Raw genomic sequence first — 13,271 nt, 5'->3', positions numbered from 1 at the left:
TATCATCAAGAGACCCAAAAAAATTCAATAAATATTAAGTTGTTGGATAGCTTTGCAACACAGAATCCACATTATTTCGACAAAGTTCTTCGCTTGTATATGCCTCATAATAATATTGTACTCACGGACGTAAAAAATGTACTATAGTTTGTGCGTTTTAAGATGATATGGGTGACAGTTTTCATATTCCTAGCTACGGGTTTTTTTAAAAGAAAACAAAAAAATCAAAATGTAATAAATTATATTCCATCTAAAAAACAAATATTTCCTATAATTGTAAATGAATAAAAACGAAAAGTTGCTAAATGCTAACTTATTAATATAAAATTATAAATATTAACTGTGAAAAATTATTGTTACGAAAACATTTGAAAAATGTCTGATGCATGAAACGGAACTTATGTCAATAGAGATTGACTCATAGATGTTGAATTGAAATGAAATCGATAAAAAAGGGCGGCCATCTTAAATCGCCGGCACCACTGAAATGTCAGTACGAAATCGATAATTTCGATTGCAATTCCTTTACGAAGTGATTCGATATTTTTAAATTATCGATTAATTTTTGTTAGGTAACTTCCCTACTATTGTCAATTATAATGTGTCACGCATATCATCATAAAACGCACAAACTATAGAGATCGCCCAATGGTCGAAATTCGACCTTAGTTTTAAGGACATTAGGACTACTACCTATATTTTGTAAAAAAAATATTGACTTTATCATTTTTTTTCAACTCTTGTCTCTGGGACCCATTCAATGCAGGATTGCCGTGCAGTCCTGCCGTGAATGGGCCCTTTTAGCTGATCTCAGACTGGCCGTGTAAGCCACAGAGTACTTTATTATATACTGGTGTAAGCATTGTCTAAATAGTATCTTAAAAGGCTCTTTCACGGCAGGACTGCACGGCAGTCCTGCCGTGCAGTCCTGCCGTGAATGGGCCCTTTTAGATTCAATAAAAAAACTATAATCCATTTTCAATTTGTCAACTTGTTGTCAACAGACTTCAACCATAAATAAAAGAGTATAATTCGTATGTATAGGCTTGCCACTTAAAAATCTGTCATTTCTCATGTGGTGTGTTGTCGTGTGTGTAATGTTTTATTTGTTAAAAAAAATGTATGATAAGAGCATAATTTCAAAATAATATTAGTTCGATGCACTCCTTCACCATATAAACTATAAATGTGCAAAATTTCATGCACCTACGTTTCCCCATTTTTCGTAAAAAGGGTTACAAAGTTTTTCGTTCGCGTATTAATATTATCATGTGATTTTATTGAGAAATAAAGATTTATTTTATTTTTTATTTATTTATAGAAAATTTGAGTCGCAGTACCTAATTTCCCCAGATTTATTCTTTATAGTTAACACGGTATTCTTAATGTGTGGGAACCATATTTATTTTCATAAGTCATAACTTTCTCCTTGTGTAAACATAATATGCAGAAGTTAAATATCCTTATAGTAAAATTACTTAGAGTAATGTAGTAAACAGGATACTCACTAGGAACCCCCGACACCAGCCTCAGCGGCCGCAGCACCCTGAACGCCCGTAGCGCCTTCACGTCGAACGCGTCCTTGAATATGCTGGACAGCACCGTGCTCACCATGCTGGAAAATTTTCAAAGCGGTTCAATATTGGACAAATCAAGCATGAAAGTATTTGATAGCCGCATGGTCAAACAGAAAGCCTGGTTTTGCTTTTTGATTTACACAATTCCCACCAAAAACATTTCATGTAAAATGTTGCTAAGAGACCATTGACCACACTAGGTTTGCCCTGTGAAAAAGATATCTCATGTAGAGCCAAGCTTCTGAATCTACACAGTCTAATTCTACCGACTCTAATTTCAACAAATTCTACATAATATCAGTAAATCATAAATGTATGGCTTCGCCGTTTCGTGAAAAGCGAAAAGACAGTTTTCATGCATTCATTGTTCAGACTTTGGACAAAGTTAGACATATTTTGACGAAGTCTTCTTATAATAATTATGTTCGTATATATGATATATTGCCTTAATTGTTAGCTGAGGTATCAAAAATCTGAAACTTTGTGTGGCGATTCAGAATTGAAGAAGAACGCTATGAGCCAAAAGATAGGACCTAAACCATTGCTCTAATGCAAAATTGCAACCATAAAATATGGCTGCCAAATCAGTAATTATGTAAGCACCAAAGAGTAGCTCTTACCCAATGACGACGATGGTGAAATCGAGCAAGTTCCACCCGTTACGGAGGTAGGAGCCGGCGTGCATCACGAACCCGTACGCGATGATCTTCATCACGCACTCCCCCGTGAAGATCACCAGGAATATGTACTCGATCTTTTCCTGGAATTTAAGAAATAATTATTTAGACGTGACGTCCTTTCGCCTCATGTAATAATTATACCAAGGAATATGGGCTGATGATTTGAAGAAACAGGGAATGGATAAGGCCCTGCCTGCCCAAGGTGAGTTGTAGACATTGCATTACGAGTATACTACATAGCGAAAAGGAATGCGAATTACATTTTCGCTGTATTAAGCAGGTCATAAACGCAAGGGTTTGCCTGTGCAGTTACGCCTGTCAGGCAAAGTTGAGGCAAAACGTGCACAGATCTGTAACATACACGCTCCGGTCTACCTGAACAGTTGACCTGTTCAGGTAAATCTATCAGGCCTGCTTTATGTTATGTAGAATCGGGCAAAAAAAAAACAGCTACGTATGGAAAAAAAGTGTGAAAAAATCGAATCGTTGTATTCGGTAGGGACCCAAGACGTAGGAACGTCTGCATCATTTACTGTCTCTAGCTCACGGCATATCTCTTTGGTTTGTGGTTGGTCTTGTACAGAAGGTCGTACTCACCAGCACCCAGTTGGTGTAGTTGGAGTCGCTGGCGGGGTAGGGGGTGTAGACGGCCAGCGCTATGCAGTTCGCGAATATCGTCGTTAATATCATCCACTCGAACGGCCTGGGACTTGGTAAGGAAATCTTGTCTTTGTAATGATGGATATAAGTGTAATTTTGAAATGATGAAAATGAAAATTATATTATATTAAAATTGGTAGAAAATGAACAATTGCACGTACTATCGGATAGGGAACATACCCGGCAACAAGAAGCTGCCTGAGAAATTCGCACGGGGTCACCTTTTAACAAAATGATGAGAGTCTTTGTACTGATCTATATTATTATCTTTTTCACATAAAAATATAAAAGACAAATGTCTTATTTGCAAATTGGTTAGTTTTTTAACTGGCAGTGTTAGCACACTGCCAGTTAAAAAACTAACTCTTCGAGAAAAAGCGACGGTCGTTTACGACGTAAACTCTTGCGGGGCTTTCTAGCAAAAAGATGAGTGAGATGAGTCAAAAGCACTGACCTCCATTATACAAGTACGATAATGCAGGTCAGTGGTCAAAAGTCAAAACAAACAATAGTTCCACTTTTTAAACCTTCTAGGTAAATCCTTGATTGATAATAATTTATATTGTTAGATTTAGATTTTACATTAAATAAAATTGGATTGAATAGGAGTAAAGATTATATTATCCTAGTTAATAGTGATAGAAAATTGACTGTACGTTTTATTGGGCGGGCAAATTGAATGTATCGGATAGACACTTGAGTTTACGACTTGGCTGGCCGGTGCTGGCTATTTCGAGTAATTTTTTGGCGCTAACATTATTTCAATCATTCGTCACGGGTGATTTCTTTGAGAATTTTTTATCGCTCTCTATTAGACTTTTAAAAGAATAACGAAACAAGTTTAAAGGCAATTAAGGTTACAGCTTATTTCAAAATATCGTTGGTACTGATCGAACGACAATCTATATATAAAAAACTCAAAGGTGACTGACTGACATGGTGATCTATCAACGCACAGCCCAAACCACTGGACGGGTCGGACTGAAATTTTGCATGCAGGTAGATATTATGACGTAGGCATCCGCTAAGAAAGGATTTTGATAAATTCCAACCCCAAGGGGTTAAAATAGGGGATGAAAGTTTGTATATAATAATACTTCTTAACGCGAGCGAAGCCGCGGGCAAAAGCTCGTAATATTATAAACTCGCAAGTGTGTCTGTTTGCCCGTTTGTCTGTCTGTAACCTCTTCACGCGCAAACCGTTGGACCGATTTTGCTGAGTATGAAGGTGCTTTTTATCCCGGAAAATATTACGCCTTCGACTACGATTTGCGGGCGTTTAGGCCCAATTTCACCAACGTCTGTTAGTGTTAACAGCCTGTTAAAATGTCATGTCTTCTCTTTCATTCATATGAAAAACGAAAGAGGTAACGTGATACTAATTCGAGCATTAAACTTTAACTGTCGTTGTTGAAATTGTGTTAATATATTAACATAATACGCACAGCCAAAGTTTCCACTACTATTCAATAACAAATAACAAAAGAACACAACTGTAATTCACAGTTCCGATTACATTAATATAAGTGTTAGATGATTTAGTTAATAACAAAAGTTGCGAACCTTGAAAACAAAGTAAAATGGCAGTGTGCCAAGTTAGATTGTGAATGGGCGACAGAGTTACGGGTTCGCGAGGAAACACCACGGTTTAATACATTCTGTATTGTCATTCATACAATATATTTGTGGTCGGGCCAAACGAACAAATTTTGGACAATGGTGTAAACATTTTGGCCTTCTTAGAGCGACGAATTAAAAATAACAAGAAAGTCTGTATAACACAAGTTACTGCCACCTTTTAAGAAACGACCTTATTTCTATCGTAAAATTCTCAAGTCAAACCTAAAATCCAAGTCTATTTATTTGGATTTTAGGTCTAACATGGTGGTGCCTCTATACCTAGTTTTTACCCCGGGCCTCTACACTAAATACGCCCCTGTAGAGATCATATTTTTGTTTTACAATGTTTTGCTCTGGCTAATCGGTATTTAACTTTTCAACAATTATTTTTAACTCAATAACTCAACTTATATCGTAACAGACCATAACGAAAATATAACGTACCGTTTAACAGATGGTGAACATCGCCAGGTGAAAAGTTGAAATATTTTAAACACGCACATGAGTGATGCTCGAAAGATACAAGAAACAGATAATTATAACTTGCTATTGAGTAAGTTTCTAAACACACTAGGCCGAAATTACGCCATCCAGGTACTATGTATTAGATAAGCAAGCAATTGTAACACAAAATGTTATACATACTTATGTACTTAAATCGTATATTTAAAGTTTTCTTGTGTCAAATACTGGCACTAACTGCCGTACTCGGAGACTAATATTAACTACATAACTGTAATTAAATGAGAATTTTCATATAATGCCCATACATAATATGTCAAACTGTTCATTAAATTGAAGTTCAGTCACCATGTCTCTGACTGCAGGCTATTTGGTCGTTTCTATAATGAAATTATAGCAATTGTAAGACCGTAAAACATTTGCTGTTACTAAGCTCCAACTCTTAACATTAAAACCATAAAGTTAATATACCTAGCGGAATAGAGAAACAAAGGCCTGAGCAAGAGAGATGTCACTATCAGTAACACTGCGTGGTAAAAAGAGACGTGTGATACATGACAACCGCACTCTTTTTTTGACGTCCAGTCGGCACGTGCCGCACGTTGACAATTTAATCTCATAGAATTCATGTTCAATCATGCTTGTGTAAGTGTATACATACACATATTTTTCACACAGATAAAAACCAATTTTGGTTTCGTTTGACAGCTCGAGATTGTTGCTCTATTCTGCTAGGTATATTAACTTTATGATTAAAACATAATTAACATGACATTTAACTAGTTGGCATGTCTCCACGTGGCCGGACGGTGACTGATGATGATGATTCCATTAACCTGTCATACCTTAGCACATGTGCGTTTGATCTATTTCCGAGGAACGAGAACCGAGTTATAACAAGTGTTATTCTTAAGTGAAATATAAGAAGTTATGCACCTGGCTTTGAATCATCGTGTTTGAAAGAAACAGACAGACGAGCAAGTGGGTCGCCTGATGGAACTAACGTTGCCACAATGGGCGCCCAAGTGGCTGGTCGTCCTCCTCGAGGATTTCTTGGCTTTAGAGGGTCAGCTCTTAAGCACCTCCGTGGTGTAGTGGTATACACTATACAGCGCGGTTCTTGACTCGGAGGTCGTTCGATTCCCGCGTTGGAAACATGTTATTTCCAAGTTTGGTTAGGACAATGCAGGCTGATCACCTGATTGTCTGACAAGTAAGATGATCCATGCGTCGGATGGGCTTGTAAAAAGTCCTGCACCTGATCTCTCGCCAGTCGTGTCGGTCTTCCGTCCCACTGGGTTATGAGAAGTAAAGGAATAGAGCGTGCTCTTGTGTACTGCGCACACACTTGGGCACTATAAAATTACTTCTGCGTAGCTGGCCTGGTTTCAATTTAACCGGCCATAGTCACCGAAAACTGGTGTGGGAGCTATTATTTATTCTTAAGAGGATTCCACACCGCCCTTTTTTCCATACAAACGTTGTCCCCTGTTTCCTCCCTGGATAATGCTAGTAGAGTTATATTTTTTTTCCTAAATATCTACGGCCACTAATACAATGTCCCTATGTTTTCTTTTTTTTCATAATTTAATTATTAAATAAGATATGAACGTTCAAAAACCCAAAAAAATGGCCAGATTTTCCGCTGTGTTCAAACGTCCAGTAAACAGATTTTGCTAGATTATACAAAAAAAGCAAAACATAGGAACACAGCTCAAGCCTTTTTTTAATCTTTAATGAAAAAAGTACTTAAATGGGTTAAGTTTTGGAGAAGGAATCAGGGGACAACGAATCGTTGATTTTCTGGATTTTCTGCAGTTGTCTCTATCGCGTTCTGCGGTATAAGCTTGAGGTAAGGGAGACAGCTATAGATATTACACGTACTTTTTTTTCATTTCTCTAGCCCCTGTTGTATCCTCTTAAGCACCTGCAGAAGTCCCCATAGAAGATGGACCTAGCTAGGGGCTGCAGAACACTTTTTCTCGAGGGTTGTTGGTGGCAATGGAAATACTTCTGACTATGTAACTAATAGACGAGTTCCGTAGATATAAAGCGAAATTGGTTTCTTGTTGTTGTTACTACGGAATGCTAAAAATCGTTTTATCAAGTTTCGATCAGCCCGGTCATCCTGTTTATAGTGTTTGATGAGTAATGACCAACAATTAGAAGTAGATTTTTTATTTATTTATTTATTTATTCAAAAAGGACACCTGCGGTACATGTATTAGACTATTACTGCTACAAATTATAACTATACAATCCTGATACATGCACTTTTATAGGTGACACAACACTGACAAAGAATACAAGTTAATCATAATATTAATTAAGCTAAGGTAAGTACATAATAAAATTAATCAAATTAATGTAACTACTGCCAAAACAATAATAATAGAAAATAACATTTCATTGATTATTAATATTATACAAAAAATAAAAATAAAATAGGAAACAAAATATAAATAACAACATTAAATCAATCATAATAATTAATAAATAATGACAATGGATAACAAAGTGCAATAGATAAACCTAATGTGTGTTTTAAGTATCTAAAATAATTTTATAAAATCCCATTAGTTTGTTTCTGAACTGAGTATAGGTCATACCGAATATGTCTATATTGTCGTCGACATTAGAGCAAACATAACTATACAGTTTGCAAATTCGAGGCACTGGAGCTTGCAAGCCTAAATTGGTTTTAGAAGTTGGGCCGCACAGAATCTTAGTCATTGGCTTCCGAGGGAGGTTGTATGGTACTACAAGTGAGAAGAGATTTAGTAAGTCGCAGCAAGAGGTAAGGCCATTCACTATTTTGTACAGTAGAAGCAGGTCATGTATCGTTCGTCTTGTTCTTAAATTTGGCATTTTAAAAAAGTCTAGTCGTTGTTCATATGGAGACCTGTGAGAAATTCCCGAACTGCAAAATGCGAGGCGTCTGGTGAAGGACCTTTGGATAGATTCGATTCTCTGTGAATGAGTCACATATGTTGGGTTCCATATTGAGCTGGCATATTCGAGATGGCTGCGAACAAGGTGATTAAATAATAGAATTTTGGTTTTGTAATGAAAGCCGGATGAATTCCGGTTAATAAAGCCCATCATTCGAGCCGACTTTACAACAACGGACTCAATATGAGAAGTGTACTTTAATTTTGAATCCAAAATCACGCCCAGGTCACGCATCTCTTTCACCTCCGTGAGAATGGAGTTGTGAAGGGTGTAACTTGATGGAAGTGGACATTTTTTCCTAGTGAATTTAATGTGGTAGCATTTATTTGGATTTAGTATCATTTTGTTAGTTACACACCATTCATGGAGACTCTTAAGATCGTCTTGCAGGAGTGAAATGTCTAAGTAGGATCGCACTGTTTTGTATATCTTAAGGTCATCTGCAAATAGAGAATATTTGCTGTGCTTAATGAAGTGACAGATATCGTTTATGAAATGAGAAAAAAGAATTGGACCCAGGTGGGTTCCTTGAGGTACACCAGATTCCGCTTCATAAAGGTATGATTCATAACCTCCAACACAAACAAGCTGCGTCCTTCTCTCAAGATATGAGGAAAGCCAAGTGAGCAAGGAACCATGAATTCCGCAAGCCTCAAGTTTTTTCACCAAGCGCGTGTGGCTAACTTTGTCAAATGCGCTGGTAAAGTCAGTATAGACTGCATCGACTTGTTGGCCCTTATCAACCTCGTGCGACAGATACGATGTAAAAGTTAGAAGGTTTGTTTCGGTAGATCGCCCTTTTCGAAAACCAATTTTAACCAATTTCCAACTCAGGAGGTTCTAACTTCGACCTTATAACTTCTGTAGTACAGTTACTACAGTTAACAGAACAGTTTCTGTTCAACGATCACTTGTCATCTTTTAGTGACTGATATACGAAATTGTTTTTCATACATCTTCTGTAATTAGTATAGAAAATCCAAAATTAACATTAAGATGGGCGTATGATGGATGGTCATTGATATACTTTCATTGTTACGATGATTGTATCTCCGACAATCGACAAAGTCCGAAGTTCGCTAACAAATTGGGTCGATTAGGCTAAACATTAGTTTTCCCCGGGCGTGCATTGTTAATCTATCTTGGCTGTTCTTCGTAATGGTAATTGAATCCAATCATTAGTCATGATGCATAGGATAGCCACATGGTAGCCAGATTGACCCGGACTAAAAACTGGCTTATTTTTAGCCACGACGCAATCGAGAAGAATTTAACCGACTTTAAAAGACGACCGTTATAGGATATTGCAATCGTTACTGAAAGTGATAATTCCTTAGGGTCTGTATGTGTTCCTTATATAGAATTCACTGTGAAAGTAGCAGCGCCGAAAGGATTGTGTGATTTGTATGGGCAAGCTCCCGCGCGTCATGAATTTTTCCATACAAGGATGAAAAAATATTAATCTTTCAGTGCTGCCACTCTGACAGCGAACTCATAAACATATATGGGACCCATAAACAGCCTAAAGTATTATCACTTCGTTTTTTTACACCCTGTATAGCGATTTAGGTATTACTGTTATGGGGATATACGACTGTACCTGGCTGGCAGGGAGCCAGCTGTGATCGTTCCATCGATGGTCGCTGTCTCCCCAATGAGTTTTGAGCAAGAGCTTTTCTCTTTTAAAATTTCATTTGTTTACAGAAAATCTTTTTATGGCTTATTTGTGGATTTTAAAGTACAATCAACGAAGCTCCTGCTCGACCAGTTTCAAAATTGGTTGCCTGATTCTACAGCGCTGCAAAACGCATTTTATAAGATCGGGCTCCAACATTCACGACGAATATTTAAAAAAAAACGACGTTCTACAAATTCTTTTGAAATAGATATTATAGTAGTTTGTAAACTCAAAAAAATAAAATTGTGGGTAGTTAAAAAAGATTTTTTAACTACCCACAATTTTATTTTTCTTTGTTTTTCGGCACTATGTAGGTCTCACTTCCCGGAAACTTGCGACAACCTTTAGGTAATTATTTATATCAGAATATTTGTATTTCGGAAAAAATGAGATCAATGGGATTGTAAGTTCGTTTATCACAAATTACAATGAATCGCTTGCTAAGGCAGAGGCACGAAATTGTGTAAAAAGTTACATAATATCTGTCATGCTAAATGTCAAAGTACGAATGGTATGTTTCGGAATATAACCCAGGTTATCATATCGGTTTTATTGCGGATCTACGCCAAATCTTGTTATACATGAATTGTTGAACATTGATCAGCACGCACGCGCCGTACGCGCCGCATTTTAAAGTTTGTTGTATGAAATGATGTACGTGAAACCTCGCACATTCGTCCGCACCGTACGCGCCACATTTTGTGTAGTGACAAATGTGCGATCAGCTTATCACAATTCACAATGAATGGGTGTCCAAAGCAAGCAAAAAGTAGAGACACGAAATTGTGTAAAAAAATCGGCCAAGTGCTAGTCGGACTCGCGCACGAAGGGTTCCGTACCATTGTAGAGCAAAATTAGGCCAAAAATTGTGTTTTTTGTATGGGAGCCGCCCTTAACTTATTTAAATATTGTATTAAAATAAATTAATATATTTTTTTATAATTTTAATATATTATTAAATATTGAAGTAGACATATAACTTAGAACTTTGAGAAAAAATCAAGTACCTATTGCCATTATTGATATAAGGCAAAAAAGCCCAAAAAAAATCACGTTTGTTGTATGGGAGCCCCCCTTAAATATTAATTTTATTTTGTTTTTGGTATTTGTTGTTATAGTGGCAACAGATATACATAACCTGTGAAAATTTCAACTCTCTAAATATTACCGTTCTTGAGTTACAGCCCGGAGACAGACAGACAGACGGACAGATAGACGGACAGACAGACGGACAGACAGACGGACAGACAGACGGACAGACATTGAAGTCTCAGTAATTGGGTCGCGTTTTTACCCTTTGGGTACGGAACCCTAAAATGTTACTTAAATGTCATGCTAAATGTCAAAGTATGAAGGGTATGTTCAGAAATATAACCCAGTATACTGGCCAGTGCTAATGACGGACGTCTAGAATCGTTTTTTTTTTTTTTGGATCCTATGCCAAATCTTGTCATACATGACGGGTCACTATCGACCAACTATCAACTACTTCACTGTAAAAACCTAAGAAAAATATGCACTTTATCAAAAAAAAATTTGAGAGTTAAAAAGGATACTTCCACTCGACGATGTCAATGCACAGCTTCCGCAGCGGGTTCTTGAGGGTGAGGCAGAACAGCGCGCGCTTCGGCCGCTCCTGCTGCGTCTTGGCCCCCCTGCGCGCCGGCTTGCGGGGGGCCACCGGCACGGGGATGAGGGGTCCCGCGTCCGGACCACCGCCGGGGGTACCAGGTGTACCCCCGGCGGCACCCGGCGTGGCGGCGGTGGGCGTGGCCTCGCCCGCGCCGCCCTCCGCCGCGCTCATCTCGATCTGTCAACAAAATGTTTGGGTGAATCATATTCTAAAAAGGTTTCTGGGTCACTGAAATATTTCATAACCGTTTAAAATATCCTTTGAGGCATGTAAGATGTCCCCAGTGCGCCCGCAAAGCGTAAAGGTAGGCATTCACGAGCGATCCATAAGGCTCTCGCGCCATTGGATCGATACTCGATGTCGCGCCGAGCCAAATTAATATCATTCAAGATGCCAGCCAGCCGCGAGCCATTCCGTTTCATCATTTTGAGTGTAGGCGTCGACAGCACCTGGCGTGTTCTAAACGCAAACTAAAATCAAAATGGCTTCTTTGGCTTGCGAGTAACACCATTCACGAACGAGCAAGCCGTATGGCACGACGGCTCAAACCGACCGCACCGTTGGTTTTCTGCATTCACGAGCGCGCCGCGCCAATTGGCTCGGCGCAGTTGAAATTCCATCATTGGACTGACAGAGTTTTCATATTCATGGACGATTTTTTGGATCGACAGCGAATAGATCGATGGATCGCTCGTGAATGCCGGCCTTTATACGCGTCCGTATTATTACAACAAAATGTTGCCTGAATTCGTTTAAAGCCGGCTGTATAGATTGGGTCAATCCTTGGAGCGACATTTTACAGGATGTAAGAAACTAAGTGATAATACTTTAGGGTGTGTATGGGTCCCCTGTATAGAGTTCGCTGTGAAAGTAACAGCGCTGGCAGAGTAACTTTTTTTCCATCTTTGTATGGAAAACTTTATGATGCGGGGGCGCTTTTTGCTCTTTAAGCACTAAGTCTACTTTCACAGTAAACCTTCTACAAAGGACACATACACACCCTAAAATATTATCACTTAGTTTTGTTACACCTTATAAACTCTACACGCTGACCCAAAGCGCTGGCTCAATGCGTTGGTAACACACTGTACATTTTCCTAGATAACTATCCTACGTTTATACAACAAACACAGATTAAGATAGATACCGCATGTCGCTCTATTTGTATGAAAACGAGCGTGCCACTTTTGTAAAGCTACTGTAAAGCACCGATGATAAGAAAAGTGCCCATTATCTAGGCCAACGTTTCTATTTAAATTTTTACAGCTCAATACGGCAGTTTTAGGCATTTAGGCATTTTTTAAATTCCGATTGACGTCTGATTCCGATAGCAGACTAAAGAACAGACTTTCTAAAGACGAGCATTGCTCGTCGTTTGTAAGCGCGATATGGCACGCAAGTACATACACATGCGGTATCTATCATGATTCATGATCTATGTCTGTGGTTTATACCAAACTTCATAGGAACTGACCTAAACTATCGTGAAGATAACATAGACTGTGACTATCGACGAACTCTGTGGCTCTGTGGCGAGTTGGTAGCTCAATCAGGAGTCGCGGGTTCGAATCCCGCCGACGGAACAAAAATTGGGAATAATGCCGGTGCTGGAGATGATGATGGGTATGGTTTTAACTGCGGTCAATTTCCATTGTGTTTTCAACTTATTATTATTATAGACACGCATTTATAATAATATGATTTAAAATAATATGGATACGCAATACCAGGCGACTGTAGTACCAGTTTGGAGAGTTTGACCTCATAAAAACCCTTTCAAGCCGTACAGAGATTTAACGAGTCGCCGTTACATCGCCACGCTATAACTTCCTTATTCCGATTTATTTTCATGATTCCTTGAACGCGCCGACTGCCGAGTGATTCATTATGTGGTGTAAGTGGTGAGAGGAAGCGGTTTAGTTTTGCCGACTTTTACAAATAATTAAAAAACTAGATTACGTAGCTTGTAAAATGTATTTAATTATTATTATTTCTAATTATATTAAAAT

The 13,271-nt window shown here is 38.3% G+C and overlaps 1 protein-coding gene across 19 annotated transcripts in view; it reads right to left on the bottom strand.

The window, feature by feature from the left end:
- Positions 1 to 13,271, bottom strand: part of LOC121736468 (muscle calcium channel subunit alpha-1-like) — a 63,387-nt gene that overhangs the window by 25,594 nt on the left and 24,522 nt on the right. For all 19 annotated transcript variants that reach the window (XM_042127668.1, XM_042127671.1, XM_042127679.1 and 16 more), the window contains exons 3-6: positions 11,186 to 11,439; positions 2,855 to 2,960; positions 2,198 to 2,337; positions 1,509 to 1,615 (exon numbers count right to left, since the gene is read on the bottom strand). In XM_042127668.1, coding sequence (XP_041983602.1) covers positions 1,509 to 1,615; positions 2,198 to 2,337; positions 2,855 to 2,960; positions 11,186 to 11,433 — 601 coding nt within the window. In that variant the 5' untranslated portion in view covers positions 11,434 to 11,439. The remainder of the gene's footprint in view (positions 1 to 1,508; positions 1,616 to 2,197; positions 2,338 to 2,854; positions 2,961 to 11,185; positions 11,440 to 13,271) is intronic.

This window comes from Aricia agestis, chromosome 19 (assembly GCF_905147365.1).
Source record: "Aricia agestis chromosome 19, ilAriAges1.1, whole genome shotgun sequence".
NCBI classification, from domain to species: domain Eukaryota; kingdom Metazoa; phylum Arthropoda; class Insecta; order Lepidoptera; family Lycaenidae; genus Aricia; species Aricia agestis.
The sequence above is the reverse complement of the archived record's forward strand: the minus strand, read 5'-3'. Positions and strand labels throughout refer to the sequence as shown.